The sequence below is a fragment of the Chenopodium quinoa genome, unplaced genomic scaffold (assembly GCF_001683475.1).
Source record: "Chenopodium quinoa cultivar QQ74 unplaced genomic scaffold, ASM168347v1, whole genome shotgun sequence".
NCBI classification, from domain to species: Eukaryota; Viridiplantae; Streptophyta; class Magnoliopsida; order Caryophyllales; family Amaranthaceae; genus Chenopodium; species Chenopodium quinoa.
This window is the reverse complement of record NW_018742461.1, coordinates 2,460,014-2,477,501: the sequence shown is the minus strand read 5'-3', so window position 1 is coordinate 2,477,501 and position 17,488 is coordinate 2,460,014. Positions and strand designations below refer to the sequence as shown.

General features: G+C 31.5%; 1 protein-coding gene and 1 non-coding gene across 2 annotated transcripts; one reads left to right on the top strand and one right to left on the bottom strand.

Moving 5' to 3' along the window:
• The first annotated feature begins 4,824 nt into the window (after positions 1 to 4,824).
• Positions 4,825 to 4,898, top strand: TRNAI-UAU. The gene has a single exon. It is a non-coding gene; the product is annotated as a tRNA-Ile (tRNA).
• Positions 4,899 to 8,224: 3,326 nt separating this feature from the next.
• LOC110718708 (3-hydroxy-3-methylglutaryl-coenzyme A reductase-like) lies at positions 8,225 to 11,701 on the bottom strand. The gene is given in 5 exon segments (XM_021897597.1): positions 8,225 to 8,818; positions 9,526 to 9,872; positions 10,007 to 10,188; positions 10,611 to 11,434; positions 11,436 to 11,701. Coding segments are annotated over 5 exon segments (1,740 nt in total). The 5' UTR covers positions 11,577 to 11,701; the 3' UTR covers positions 8,225 to 8,572.
• Positions 11,702 to 17,488: the final 5,787 nt, after the last annotated feature.

Sequence of the window (17,488 nt, the reverse complement as noted above, 5' to 3'; positions counted from 1 at the left end):
ATATTGATTAGAACCAATTAAAAGCTGCCACGTGGTACAATTAACGTTAATGACTAACTGAGTTAACGGAAATGACATGTTGTGACATTTATGTTAAACTCAGTGGTATATGGTAAAAAAAATCCGAAAACTTTTTAAGAAAAAAAAAAAAAAAAATCCCAGCCCCCACAGTACGTCCGTACATACGTAACCCACCTCCACCCATGGTTGTTTCCGCCGGCAACCCCTGCCGCCTTCCCCCAGCCGTCGGCAGTGCAGTCCCCACCCATGGCCATTTCCACGGGTAGTCCTTGCTGCCATCCCCGGCCCCTACCCGCTGGCAATGCAGTCCTCACCACCCCCGTTGAAAAAACTCGCTTTCTCTCTCCTCTGTACCAACAATGGCGGCTACTACTACTATGTCGTCATCGGTTCGATTCTCAGTCGATAACTGACCGACATCTCCTAACAGATCCTTCACCGCCGTGAACAGGATTCGGAGTCCGTTTTCCAGCGACAACAAGGAAGAAGAACATGTTTCGGCGGGTAGGTTGTGGAGAGGGGGATTCCAATAGCTGGGGTGGGGGCAGCGTTGCCGGCGGGTGGAGGGGATGGCAGCGGGGCTGAGAAAATGGTGGTAGTGGGTGGTGATACTGTGGTCGTGGGTGGGGGGCTGGGTTTTCTTTCCTTTTTTTTTTTTTATATTATTATTATTATTTTTTTCAACTAATTACGTAGTGACATGTGTACCTTAAACCCAAAAAACAAATTTTACTTCTTTTACAGGTTATCGGTCACTTGGGTCCAATAAAAGTTAATGACCTCAAAAGTTCGGATTATTTAAAAATAATCCATAGTTGGAATTATTATGAGCAAATCGATAAAAGTTGAGATTATTTTAACAATTTTTCCGTACAAATAAGAGCGTAAATATGTACTGAATTCATTTGTATTAATTATTTTGGGAGAAATGAGAGAAGAAGGGAATAGATATGAGGAAAATGGCTGAATAAATGGAGTTATTATTTAGAGGTCACGTATAAGGCCGTGCAAGTCAATATCGGAGTTTATGAAATCAACATCAGATTTTTAAATTTTCATATATATTGTATACCTTACTATGCAATAGTTTGCGAGTTTGTATACATATGTTTATGAATTACGAAGTACATTATATATATGATTAATAAACTTATAATTAATTAATGATAATTCAGCGTCAACTTAATTATAATTCAGCGTCAACTTTAGTAAAATATAAAGTATGAAGTATTTAATTACTTCGTACTAGTTTCCACAATGACTCAACTCGCTTCTTTAAAATGTATTCGTACAATGGTACTTTGCTTTTCTCCCTCAAGTTATAATTGTCTCCTCAAATGACCACAAGATCACATTCTATTATTGTTGATGGATAATTATTCCCCACTTAATAATAAGGTTTAAATTAAACAATATGAAATATGTACTCAATATATATTTTACTCTATTAAATTAATCTTACCTTTAACTTATGCTTTTCTTCTTGCATTTGGGGATTATTTTTTTAAGCTGCATGGATTTGATTCGTATTATTATATTTGATGTTCATCATGACACGCACCTCTCTATCAACAGTTTCCTTGCAAAAAAATTTCATCATTCAAAGGACTCCAATGTAAATGACATTTCTTAACTTGGATTGGCCTAGAAAAATAATGGAACCAAATTTTATTTTTCTTAGAAAGTTAAATTTTTGTATAAAAATTAAGAATCAATATATACCATACACAATAAGTTAATAAAGTAAAAGTATGTACATAAAATTCAACACATTATATCATCCATATATGAGACAATTTATTAACATTGAAGTTACAATAGTAATGTAATAACTAATTTCGAACAAAAGAAGCTGGAATTTTGCCAAAACATTGAACAGATACTCCTTACTCTTATAGGATAACGTCAATATGGGTTAGTGACGAAGCAAGTTAAATGGGTGGAATGAAGGCCAATTGTATCATACGAGTATCATAACAGTGGAGATGCATAACTCAGAAAGCCAAGAAGGAAGTCACATGATGTCCAATCAAAATTACAAGTGCCCTTTCTTGAGCCACCAAAAAGGTGAGCATGATTTAGCTCTTTTGTCATATATATATACTTATAATAGTAGTAATTATTCGCTAGGATATATAATTTCATAATAATAGTGAGCCGATTGTTTAATTATTTAATTACATTAATGTCAAAGTTAAGGATGGTTAAAAACCTCTTTGTGTGGTATCACTTGACATTTATACTTAGTGGTCGTATTATTGTTAGCATTTTTATTACAGCATTAAGTACTTGTTCATTTGACATTAAAACTTACGTGGAATAAAATTTGTAGAAAGTGTGAGAAAGTAAAATCAATAGATTTCATGGAAAACTATTGTTCTTACGTAAAATATTTTTACTACTCACTAATTTAAAATGTAAAAAAAAAAATATATTACGAGTACAAAAAATTAAGTGGAAAATCCAAGGTTAAATAGTGGAATGAACCAACGCATAGTCGCATACATATAAAAAGTAAAGAGGCTGATCGAATTAGCTGTATTGTGTAGAAAGTGACAGCCTCTAGCTCTCCTTATCTATGGCATAAATTTAAATATTTCCAATCACAATTCAAGATTACACGAACTCAATAAACTAATTTATATTGTGTCTAAGGTAGGCAGGTGGATCACCTTAGAGAAAGGTAACAAGTAAAATAAGATAAGATGACAAAAAGTTCTTAAATTAGTTCTTAACCTATAATATGAGCATTAGTTTGATTAGGTTACTTAATCAAGTGAATATATAATTAATTAGACGCATCATGCATGCTAGTGACCTTATGCTGAAAGAAAATTGACCATATAATAATAATAATAATAATAATAATATATCATTAGTTATAGAATTTGTAGATTAATTAATCTAATCCATTAAAGCATATCATTAATTATAGCTTTAATTGGTGCACAACTAGCCGAAAAATGATTGTGTTGTCCTCAAATTAAGGCTTTAATAAAGCACAAGTGTTATGGCTTCGAAAGTACATGTAAATTTAGGCTTCTAAAGTACAAGTAAATTTAGTACAAATATGAAGTATACTAGTGTTTGTCCGACGACTGCCCATGCATTGGTATCATATGTTGATGGATTAATTTCGTCATTGTTTGGTTTAATGAATTTATTCTCTATTAATCACATACTTCTTGATGCATTATACATTTAACGCTTTAATTTTATTTAGATATATATAAGTAAATAATGAGTATATGTATAACATGATAACATAATTTTAATGTGGATTACATTTGTAAGATTATAATTTTAAAAAAAGCCGATGTCTTCAATCTTCAAATAGAGTACTCACGTAATTTCTAATTTTTTGTGAATTTTAATGTTATTGAAGAGACTTTTTTAAAGCTATGAAATTATGTTCGTTATAGTATAGTAGCTAGGATCGCATGAAAATTCTTATACATACTTCATATATATACTCGTAGCTAGCAAATTGCTCGCTCAATGAATTAAGTGATATCAAAACGTAACAACCTCTCTTATTCACAACTGAACGATTCTCTAAATAGCTTAATCCAAATTTCAAAAACAATAACAACACAAAAAGAGAAAAAAGCAGTGGTAAAATATATCAGTCAAACGAGTTAAAGAAAACATTGGAACTATAGCAAAAATAAAACAGCAGGAACAAGAATGTCCCAAAATATGGAAGCAAGAATATGCGGTTAGTGGAGGGTCCATTGTATCCAACAACATAAAATGGGTAAAAATGGAGCATCGAATATCTAATTTTATTTTATCAATGGCTGTAAAAATAACACGGTCATCAAGGAAAACTTAACTGCATGTTCATAAAACGACCGTTGTCTCTTTAAACGAACATCTAATATTCCCACTACACTTTTTAAAGGGTCGTTTTTAGTTACTTTATTGTTGTCCTAAATTGGCAATTTTCTTTAGTTATTTCTAAGGTAAAGAAGAAAACTACCAAAAATGTGTTACCATACTCCGTATTATTGAAGCTTTTTGATCGAGTTGTATACACAGCTTTTTGCAATACTCACAAGTGAGTGTTATTGGATGATCTTGGGTTTCCTTTGTGTGGTGGATAGGAATTTTTAATTTCGTACTTTGCAGTAATTGATTTTTTAACGATAATAAATTAAAGTTCGTTGATATTGCAACTCATTAAACAACTTTCGTACGTAGTATTAAAATAGTAAGTTTTTTATGCATCTCGTGATTTAAAACTCTATAAGCAAGCCAAAAAGTTGAAATCTGACCTTCAAATATATTGTGGCAAACGTTAGTTATTGTACATTTGGAAAGGAAGAAAATACCTTACAAGTTAGAGGTAAGATAATATACATACACCGTAACAAAAGTGTCAGATATTTTGTTTGGAGGAGCATTTTAATACTTTATTAGGTTGCTCCGTCTAATTATAATTGCAATATTTTTTAAATTGCAACGGAGCTATACTATATAATGTATAAATGTATACCTTAAATCCTTAATATTTGTATCATATGGACAATTGCAATTAACATTAATTCGAAAAAAACATAAACTCCGTAAAAATGGCTGAATTTCTGTAAAACATAACAGTGTGGTTGGTGTAGGAAAGAGAAAAAGGCGAGAAAACATATGATGGGCTTTTTACTTTTGCAGGGGAGTTGCCAGACTTGGTTTTGTACTTTGGGAATCTGCTTGGGCTTGTGCACAAAGCCTTCCTTTTAAAGCCCACTACAACAAAGCTGATTTATTTCATGTCTAAATAAAATTACTTTACTTAATTACACAACAATAAGTCCCGTAGCTCAGTTGGTTAGAGCGTTGGTCTTATGAGCCGAAGGTCGCGGGTTCGAGCCCCGCCGGGACTATTATTTTTGTTGGTTTTTTTTTTTTTTAATCGTATTACAAGTTATTCCGTCGAATTGTTTAACCCACAATCTGTGTTTTAAAACACCAAAAATATTTACCATTCTAGTTGAAGCATCAAAATAAATCATTCCATATTTCCATGAACATATAAAAATGCTAAAGTATATAACTTTAAACACCTTTGAAAGGTCGTTGTACACAAGTCGGAAATTCTTGTGCTGCAATTTTTTAGTAGATGTGTCTTATATGTTTGAAACAAACAAATATAATTCATTATTGGTCTGTTTTTCTATGTTATTTGTAGTAGGAATTAAGGATTTAAAGTCACTTGTTAGTATAGCTCACATCTAGTCATTTTACCATAGACTAGTACTTCATATACATTAGTCAATAATTTATCACTAAAAGTGTTGTGTTATCAGTCTTACCATCATCTACTTAAAATTGTCTTATGCATCCTCTCGCCCTCTAAAAATCCTTTTTCTATTATAACGACCTTTCCTAGTAATTTTTATATCATACCTATATGGCTATATTCATACCTATATGGCTATATCATACCTACAATGTGTTACACCCTACTATTGTAGTCTTCCTCCCTCTATTTTTACCATTAATTACAACTTGTACAACTTTAGAATTCCTTGTGAATGAAATGGAAAAGCCCATGATGTAACACATGATATGTTTTAGGACCAAAAAAGCCCATGATGTAAAACTTGATAAACTAAACACATGATATTTATGCATTTTGGGAGCCAAAAGCCCATGATGTAACACATGATTATTCGGACATACAGCATACATGGTCGTATAAAAATTAATACTTAGTAATTCGTATTGTTTTTGTTGTAGAATTGGTTAGTGCAAATTGGGTTTTCGTCTTGGCTTATTTTAGGCGAGAAGAATTTGCATGGTGGTCGGCGAAAAAGGATAACAATAGTGTCACACTCGCACAATTTTCCTTACTATACTCCATATTTTTGGGGGTAATTTCCTCTAATAAAATGCCTATATTTGTCATCTTCGAGATGATTGACTATGACTTTTACGTGTTTTGCCAAAACTCAAGGGTCATTTTTTGTTTTTTTTTTTTTTTTGTGATGTACCATTTTTTTTAGGGGGTTACATGAAGGGTTACTCGGTCAAGAGTTACTCGAGTTATTCCTGATCGAGTAACCCCTGACCGAGTAACCCCTGACCTAACCTCTCGAGTAACCCCTTAAGTAACCCCTGACCGAATAATTCGAGTAACTGCTGACCAAGTAACTCGAGTAATTCCAGCCACACGGCGTGACTAGCCATATATAAATATTTGTGTAAGAATTATTCTAAACTTGTAACTTATAAATTTGTAAAATACTCGTAATAATCATTTCACTCATAGATTGTGTGTGACTGCCTCACTAATTTGAAGAGACTGGAGACCGAAAGAGCGTACATAAGTTAGTTTAATATCAGTTGTCAAAAAGTTAATTGCCTTTTTCCTTGGCATTGATGGGCACTAAAGGGTGAGTTATCAAGGAAGAAAAATGTGTATCAAATTGGTACTATCTTGCGAATAAGCAAGGTCCTCCACAAGAATTTGGACACTAATTGAATTTTTGTTCCTTCAGTTCAAAGAAGAAGAAAAAAAGTCTTCTTTCGTCCCTAATTAATAATCCCTATTCAATGAAGGAGTTCATATTGAAGAGTTGTTAGCTCATCATAATTGCACATGCATGTTTCTCAATATATATAGACATAAGTTTATTTATATATAATAATCATACTTATAATTGAATTTGATAGTTTGAAAATTTGACATTTTTTTTTTTTATTTATTTTATGTATATATTAATTAGTAATAAAATAAGTTAAAATAAAGCATGTATTACCCTCTGTCCCTCTGTCTTTAATTTATTTAGGTTTTCGTTTGCCCTATCATGGCCTCGTCCATATGGGATTGTTTAGTCCAATAATACATATTGACATATTGTTCAATTCACGTCTGCAATATACAAATAAACTCCATATATAGTTGAAAAAAATTGTAATCAAAGTAACATGAAATAATGGTCAATTAATGTTCTATATAAACAATTTTAGCTTTGGTTATGAACGAGTCCACCTTATTAAGTTTTATGACTATTCATTAATTAATTTTATCATTACCATACAAAACTACTTACGGAGTAGTTATTATGTTCCTAATAACCTTATTAATGTTATTACTAGTATAACATTAGAAAATTAATATAAGTAGTAACCTACTAACCTTATAGCTCCAATAATAATAACTAGAAAATAAATAATTTCATAGATGGATCTAGTCTCTTCCTTATGAATGATTCCACACCCCACTAAGTGTGTGCCTTTCTTTCGCCATCCAACGATAATTATAGATCAAGATTAGCGTAGAATTAGTATATATAATCACAATGGCCCACATTAGGAAACCCTGGACAAAAAACTAATTATTGTGATTAAGCTCACTAATATGACAACTTCTAGCCAGAGAATCCCTGCTATTAATGTAACGTGATTACCAAAACTTTATCGACTTCTTCCTTCTTTTTTTTATTGAAACTTTTGATTCGTGCTATCACACCCACTCCCCCAGCTAAGTAACAGCCAAGAGTTGAAGTCTTAAGATTGTTTTTCAATTAAGTATCAAATACATCACTATTAGCATTGATATACAATTTGTAATGATTGTAGAATATGAATATATAGTAGTAGTTGTGCACCATGCTATCACTATTTTGGAATTTGTTAGTCTCGTAAAATCGTATTTAAGGACTTTCTGTCTAATTTTATAACTCATGATAAATTTAAAGTCGGAAAAAGGTTTAAAAATATTGGCATATGCCTTTTTATGTACTCTTAAAGTCGTAGTATATTGGTGCTCACTTCTTAAAAAGTCTTGTTAGATTATAGTTGTATATCAATACATGTTTTTGACACTTTTATATCTGCACGTCTAGCAGTAAAAGTAAACAATGAACTTTCTATTTTTTGACAAAGTGAATAATGAGCTTATTAAGTACTCACCAATTAGTGAAAAACACTTTGAATTTAAACCATACAATAAGATACGTAATACAAGTATTATTGATATTATTTCATTCAAATATATTATTTCATTCATGATTATTTCTTGTAATATTATTATTGTAATAATTTGAAAGAAATTAATAGACTTAAATTTAAGAGTTCAATAGTAATAATGCAAAATAGACAAGAACAGAGTTGAGAATGAACGTTTATTATTTCAACCAGAACTTGCCCTGCCTCTACTGAATAGGAGGAAAGAAAGAAGAATATACAGAACAAAAATAGAGTAGTTAATAAATAAAATTAATTATAGACATTTTTTCTTATTTCTGAAACACATGCAAACTAAAAGTTCAATCAAAGATGATGAACTATGCAGTAATCTGTCAAGAAAAAAAGAAAAAAAAAGAAACCCAACACAAGCTTACATCCCTTCTCCCCATTTTACACAAGAGCTAGAAAAGAGAGAAGAGGAAACATCTCTAATCTAGTACAAGGATTGCTAAAGCTGATCACTCGCGGTCTCTCCTCCATTCTTTCTCTCTTTCCCATTTTTGACCTCTCAATGCGGTCTTTCTCACTGATCTTTCGGCTAGATCAGGAGTTTGAAGGTTCTGATAATGTCAAAGCAGCCTTTTTAGGAAGAGGCAACTTTAGACATATCTCTACTTGATCGATTGTATTTCATGTGACTTCTAACAAGTTGCCCGGCAGCAATTGCAGACATCAAAGAGAGCTCCCCGGCAAGAACAGATCCGGCAACAACAGTGGCCAAAAGTCTGGCGTTTCCTCCAGCAGTCTCCCTGTTTGCACCCTTGACTCCCAGCAAGTTAAGGCAAGCTGATTGAGAAGCTAGTTGGGTACCGCCTCCCACTGTTCCAACCTGATACCAGTAAGAAGTGGTAAGTATCAGGAAAGTTCCAAGGTAATACTACATAACAACGATGCAAATTACCATGAAATTTTTACCACAAAAATCAAAACGTGGTCATTAAATTGAAAGGGAAGGACCAAATCGACAGTACATTTATGGCCCCATAGACACATGCAACGAAAATCTTAGTGTAGACCCGCAAAGATGCCACACAAAACTTTGATAGCACTAGCAAGTCGGCATTGTCACATGTGATGCAGTCTGGCAAACTCGAGAATTAACCACAACTAAACCAAACGTTCATACTTTTTACAAAGAATGTTGCCCTACCATCACTCTAATTCCACCGCAAACAAAAATCTTTTGAAGAAAGGTGGTCCTTTATGAGCACTACAGCTTGAATTCCACCGATACTCCAAAACATACAGCTCAACTAATGGCGTGGCATGCATCTAGACAAATCAAGCACATGAATAGTTTCACCTCATACGCGTTGAGTTTTACATCTATAGAAATGACTGAAGTTTCAAATTTGGATTGGTGTAAAATCAATGGACCATCATAGTTCAGTTTGGTGTAAAGTCATTTAATGAATATCCTTTAAATGTAATAGATAGAACCAATAGCAGACAATCAATCAGAAATATCATAACGTTACATAGCTTAGCAATATGCATAAAACAGACAGAAATGGATAAATGAAGCAGTCCAATTACCTCAATAGAGGGCATGCTAACAGAGATATGTAAATCCTTGCCGTCATTAACGGCTTCCATCATGGTAATACATTGAGAACTCTCAACGTTTTGTGCTGGATCTTGACCAGTGGCAATGTAAATGGCAGACACGATGTTGGCAGCATGAGCATTGAATCCACCAAGCGATCCCGCCACAGCAGACCCAGTAAGATTCTTGAGCATGTTAAGCTCTACAAGGGAAGCTACATCGGTCTTAAGGACCTTCTTCACAATGTCTTCCTTGATGACAGCCTCACAAACAACAGACTTTCCTCTTCCTTCAATCCAGTTTACGGCAGCTGGCTTCTTGTCTGAGCAATAGTTTCCTAAACATTTGCAAAAGGTCCCAACTTAAGTTTTACTACTAAATTTCCCTAAACAATTGTAAGTTCAATCCAAATCAATGATAAACCAATATAATTAACGATAACGACTCGTTACAAAACAATTATAAGCTCACCAGAGATGCCAATAACATCCATGTCAGGGAAATCACTCTGGAGAAACTCCAACACATTTTGAACACCTTTAGAAACCATGTTCATTCCCATAGCATCACCAGTTCTGCAAGTAAACCTAACATACAAGTTCTTTCCAGCAATAGCACACTTAACCTCCTGAAGCCTTGCAAATCTACTTGACCTATTTTTACCCAACAAATAACACAAATATCAGCCCAAAGTTACAATCAAAGATCATCATATACAAAATTCAAAAAAAAATAAAATGATCCCAATTCCCAAAAATTGGCTAATAATCCACATAAAATGGAAATCAAAAAGTTTAAATCTTTCATCCATAATCTAAGATTGGATATAAAAATAAGAATATAGTAAAATAAAAATCAGATATTTTTCCATAATTTAATTTGAAACACATAAAAACATCAACATCATCATAGTCAACATTATTCAACATTTACCATCAAAACATTTTGAATTTCCTAAATAGTTAGCTGGATGTCAATCATTATCAGATGAAAAGCAACAAAAACTACCCACACAAAAAAAGTGAACAAAGCAAAAATCAAAATCAAAATCAAATCCCAAAATCAAAGGACTTACTTGTTGAAAACAAGAGAAATGGTTTCGAAATTAGCAGGATCTTCCAGAAAGAACTTAAGGTCAGCAGCTCTTCTAGCTGATCCAAACCTAACAACAGGAGCTCTAGTCATCCCATCCTTCAAAATCACACTAGCTGCACCACCAGACATCATAATTGCCTTACACCCTCGATTAGTACTCGCAACCAAGCATCCCTCTGTCGTTGCCATCGGTACCGAATACTCAATCCCATCTAGCAACAATGGCCCGGCAATTCCCACCGGAATCTGGATAAATCCAACCGGCATTTCGCAGCATTGTCCTAAAATCGATTCATAATCGAACCCATCTAATGGCAACCCTACAATTGATCGTCCTGTAGTCCTCTGAAGCGCTTCTCTCCTAATCTTCGCAGCTCGGAAACAATCACCAAGCTTCGATTCCAACGAATACGAAGGTGTCGAACCTTTAACAACAGATTGAACAATTTCTTCATCTTCTGGGGTAAGATCTAGGGTTTTGGGTAATTGATGAACCTCCAATTTTTTCTCAGGTAAAGGAATCGGAATTCCGCAAGGAATTCGCTTATCCTCTTTGAGAATCTGCTGTTCATTACTCACTTCTTCAATAACTTCCTCATCATCATCATAAGATGATCTGGGTGAAATAAACGACTGAACAAAATCGATTCCGAAGAACCCTAGAAGATAAATGAATGAAGCTAAAAAAGCAACAATAGCAGAAATTTCGGAAAGAGAAACAACATGAAGAGGGGTAGAATTTCTGATCTTCTCCCTCCATCGTTGAAGAAGAAAGTAAACAACCCCAAAAAATAGGGTTAGAAAAAACGCCATTAGTGATGTAAAGAGGAAGAGGTAAAGCGTCGGAAGCTTTCGGCGACTCATCTCCGGCGAAATTTTTCCGGCGAAGTTGTTTCAAATTCGCCGACGCCGGTGGCGGTGGTGGTTGTCGTCGCCGGACATCCATCACCGGAAAATGAAGAGGAGAGAGAAAAGGGTAAAATTGGAAAAGTGGGAATTGAGGAAGTTAGAGAAGTTAGGTTTTTTTTATTTATTTATTTTGATTTAGAATTAAGAAGAAGAAAAAAAAAAAAAAAAAAGGGAGAAATGGGTTTAGTCATTTAGTTTGGGGGGAGAAAGAGAAAAAGGGGGAGAATTTATAGGGGTTTATGGGTGGAGGAAGAACGAGGGAGAAGGGGGAAGTGGCACGTGAGACTCGAGGGTGGTAATATTGTGCCAATTGTTAATGTTGTATTATTTGCACGTGCTTAGGTAGTGTGTAATGTTTATGAGTAAATTGGTCCATCAATAGTGATAGTAGTCATATTACTGTATACTTACTCCGTTTTATTAATATTGCAACAAGGATGAAATTACGCATATTAAAACATATTTTAAATGCTAAATATCTATAATTGTGTAAGAGTAAAAATTATAAAAAGTTGATATTGTGAAAGTATTCTACTTAACGTATAAATTATATTATATGGTCAAACAAGAATGATGAATAGTACAAAAAGTCCATTGTTTAATATTAATAGATTGAAGGAAGTATGATAGTGTGAATTCAAATTTGTTTAACTAACTGATTTTTGGGATTTTTTTTTATATATATGTTAAAGATATAATTGGAATGCATAATTAATTGATTAAAGCTACTCCGATGGGTTGTCTTTAGTGTCTCGGCGGCAAGGGTTGGTATATTTGTGGATGTGAAATTTTGACCAATGATAACTTTAATTATCGATGACTATAATTAACCTATGAGAAATTGGTATTCACAAACTAAACATTGAGAGATCTGAGACAGTTCTAACAAGTAATTACATGTATGACTAAGTTTATTTAATCATATGTGCAAAGTAAAAGCATTAACGATCAAAGTGATGTATGTAAATAGTGAAAAAAGTATAAAAATAGAATACTTTAGTAAATGAAGGGAGTATGAAACAAAAAATATAGAAGATGGGATGAGAAATTGTACTACGTATAATGATTGTAGTTTTGGTTAAAGGAGGTTTTTATTTGACTTGATGTGGTATGTGCCTATGTGGTACGTACATTAATTGATTCCACGTCCCTATCCCCATCCATACCATCTTTCAAGATGAATAATACTTCGTAATACAAATTGAAGTATTACATTTTGCAAGGGGTGAACAATATTATTATCTTTTGGAAGGAAGAAAAACCACATTATCTCTCTACTTCTTATCTATCTAGCTTCTTCCTTCCACTTCCATTTCCATTATGATTATCATTTTCCTTTTCTTATATCTCTTTTAATTAATAAAAAATAAAATAAACTTGATTTACACATGTGTTTTCCCTTGAAAACATACCATATAAAAAAAATCTAGTCAAACCATATAGAACATAAATATATAATACATTGTCATGAACTCATGATCTTGGATCTTATTAAACTATTCTTACTAGCATGCATTATTGATATATTGTTTCTAATTTTTCTTTGATTAACAACAAATTATACTGATCTACATTTTAGTTAGCTAGGAATCTGACTTTGACATTACTTCAAACCCCAAGTTTTGTATTTTTCAATATTTACGGTAGAATATACAACGGAAGTAAAAAAAAATTATAGAAACTCCCACCTTCAAAAACCTTTCTTTGATAAATTCTGAACCCCACATCTTTAAAATTAAGTAAAGATATAGATTGAATCTTATTACTAAGAAAGTCAAGTCTTAACTTTTTTTTTTTTTTTTGAAGAAAAAGTCAAGTCTTAACTTACTTGATACTATATTCTTATAAATAGTCCTCACACTTTAACTTTGTGCTACTTGGTGCAAATGAAATCTAAGCTCCAAGAAAAAAATTACCATGCACGTACACCAACTATGACAAAATTTCCATGCACACCAAATATGACAAAACTTCAGTTTTTGTCAATTTGTTATGGCAAGAAGATGATACGATCGAGCAGTATATATATTTTTTATGGAATAACAAATTACAGGCATTAGGTCATGCGCCTACAAATCTACAATGTAAAATATTAATCAAAATTGAAATTTTACTTTTCAAATTGTACAATTACTTTTACCATATTTATTCTTTTATTTTTTTTATTTTTATTTGTTATCACTTACTATATGCATACCCTAATAAACTAGGTAAGCCACCATGTGAGACATAATCATATTTCTTTCAATTTTTTTTTTTTTTTTTTTTTTTTTTTTTTTTTTTTTAATATTGCAAGACATAACCATATTTCTTTTTCTTTTTTTTTTTATTATTTTTTATTTATTTATTTATTTATTTTTAATATTGCAACATTTGCACTTATGCATTATTTAATTTATACTATTCTCTTTAACTACATAAATTATGATACATACGCAAGCAAGGAAAATCATAATCATGTGGAATTTTATTAAATTCGTCTCAATATCTTATAATTAATTAATTTTTACCGTTATACGAAATGGAGTATTTAATATTTATATTATGCTTTGGGATAGAAATTTAAAATAATAGGTTACTTCTTTTATTTGTCAAAAGAATTATATCTTATATTCCAATCAGTGGCGGATGCAAGGCTATGACCCCACTTGAATATGAAAAAAAAATTCTTATTGAATTAATTTTTTTTCCTATAAAAATTACTTATATTTTTAATCAAATGACCGCATTAAAATTTATTAAATGTATTTTAACCCCGTTAAATATTTTTCCTGGATCCGTCACTAATTTCAATATGTTTACACTAGTACAAAAGTATACATTGTAGAAGTATAAATTTTGTTGGGTGGGGGGGGGGGGGTGACGAGATTATTTGGATCATGGTTGGTGATGTTCTAAAGTGAAGGGCGGAAGAAAGAGTGAAGCGCACTTTGTTGGAAATTAGACATGAGAAGATTTTTTGAGGGAAACATGCGAAGATTCAAGACAGACAAGTTAAATAAACATAGAAAGTTGTAAAAAAAAAAAAAAAAATGATAAAAAGACAAAAACATCATAGTCTAATCTAATACTTTCCTTTTTATTGGATTTTAATATTCTTGTCACAATGGTAACTCCGTAAAATAACACATCTTATCGTATAAAAATTGTCATATTATGGTACGAGTATGACACATAAAATAGAGAATAATATGTAGATATAAGCAGTATGACACATAAAATAGAGAATAATATGTAGGTATAAGCAGGATTTGTGTAATAATCATGAATGAAGTATAATAATTTATAATGTATGAGTACATTTTAAGACACTTCATATGAAGTAATATTTAGTATAATATGGATTTTTCTTAAGAGTACTTTTGTATATACTCTAAGGAGTATTTTAATTTATGAGAGAATAATTTTTTTAGTAAGTACGAGATTATTGTTTGATTGATGTGAGTATTGTAAGTTGAAGTATTTAGCAACTATCTATCCCTTAAATAAAACTTGTCATGGAGTTTCAATGTTCACCCAAACAATATAATTTAATTCATGTGAAGTGGAGATTTATAATAAAGTACGTAAAATATATTGACAACTATAATAATATTTCTTGATTAGATTATTATGCACGGATTATATATATAAGACTTTTATGTTTGTTTTTATAGAAATTTATGTTATATTGTGCACATGTATCTTGTATTGTTGTTAATACGTGTTTGGTTGACACGGGATACGGGAGGAAAAGTTTATTTAGATCCTAACAAGCAAGTATAATAAGTATTAAAGATTAGAGTTTCGTAAGTTATATGGGTAATCTCTTTGCTACTCAGTGGTTGGTCGTTACGTGCCCTAATCCCTCCAACAACCAATGGAATAATTACACATGGTCAAAGAAGCAAACTCGCTCATTAAAAATTTTCCTTATAACTTGCTTCCTAGCTTTTGCTTGACCTAATACGCCTATAAGATAAAGTTCATTACTTCGTATTATTTTTTGACACTAGTTATAACGTATCCGATTAGGTAGTACGTATTCTGTGTATAAATTCTGAATTTATATACCCTTATTTTATATCAGTTGAACTATACTTCATATAAAAACAATATATTGCAATCGATAAGAAACAAATACCAGCATTACACTCAAGAATATCTTGATAATTATATCAAAAAAATATATAATGATTTAAGCAGGCATTTTGGACTCTATATCATTAATGTATGTATATTTAATTTAAATGTGTCCTTAAATCCTTAATATATAATGTTTATACAATTTACGTTTAATCAATGGACAAAAGGAAGACTATTTACTATGAAATATAATACAGTATAATGTATTATTGATAACATAAATTATATATCCCAACAAATAAAATTATTTTCAATCACATAAATTATAAATAATACAAGTATACGGAATACATGTATGATTCCACACGTATACATTATATGGCGGGAAATATTCTTGTAGATTCTGTAGTTGATCAAATATAATAAAACACGTCTATAGAGTAGAATGTCATTTTCAGCAACTCATTACAAATCTGCCAAAGCTGGATAAAATGATTAATGGTTAACCACCAAATTTTGGCTTAATATTCATATCGGATTTACCACGTCTTAAGGATTATTTGGGAAGCAATTAATTAAGTATTTAAGTGATGCACATCAAATCATATAATTACATAAATACAAATATATACTACGGAGTACATACGAGTATTAATTAGTCAAATATATATATTTGCCCAATATATCAATCTGCTTATGATGCAAGCCTTGTATTTTCATAAGATATTCTTTGTTTGTTTGCTATTGTTTGTCCCATTTGTCATTTTACAAAGTTCTACTATGCACATGTTTAATCACTAATTTAATATTTTCTACTACACAAGTAATAAAAATGAAAATATTAAAGTAATAAAAATAAGGTGAAGATTAGAGATAGTACTCCGTATTACATAGCAAAACCTTGAATAAGTCAGTTTTACAAATTAATTATCAATATATTCTACCATTAACGACATAGCAATTCAAGATATCACCATTTTTTCTATGAGATAAATTGAAATCTATTCATATCTAATTTGTAGATATTGTCTTAACTTAGTAAAAGTACTATTAGTAAAATAAGAAAATTCTATTAATAGAACTAAAAAATTCATAGGAATCAAACACTACATAGTACATCATCGTAATCGCACCGTTTTGTTCACCAAAATCTAGTGCATAATCAAACATTCAAACAAATTGATGGCTTTTTCTTAGATACCTAATGTAAGTTCATGATTTTTCATAAGAGAAAGTCGTTGGTCAAAATTCCAAATCATGTGGCGAAGGCTAGCAATTTGATTGACAAAGTGCTATGATATTATCATATTAAAGAAGAGTCAAATAGTGACAAAAATAAATATGAATCAATAGTACTTATGTAGTAGAAAAATATAAACCCTTAAAAGTAGAAACTAAAGGAAAATAAAACCATACAATGATTAGATTAAATTTGTGTTAAATATCAATCAAAGACTAAAATTTTGTAGCAATTATTCAATATGGTACGAAGATTTTTGTCTTACTAGTCATCACTTGCTAATCTACTTAATGCATTATGCATGAGATTCAGAGTCAGAGAGTGTATTAGAAGAAGTCTTGTAAAGTTATGAGTAACATTCAATTTTGATTGCCTATAGTTTGAATAAACTTGGCTCTTCGATCTTATGAGGGCAAGAGAGTTATTAGAGAGTGTGGTTCGAAGAAAGTCCCTTAATTAAGAAAAAGTCTCTATTATAAACGACGATTTGAATATTAGTTGTAGATTAATTATCTAGCTAGGGGTGTTAATGAAATGATGTTCCGTGAACTACTCGTGAGTAGTGAATGAACAAGATCGGTGTTGGAGCAAAAATTTTAAGGTCGTTAATATAAATAAATTAAATGAATTTGAGTAAATAAAAT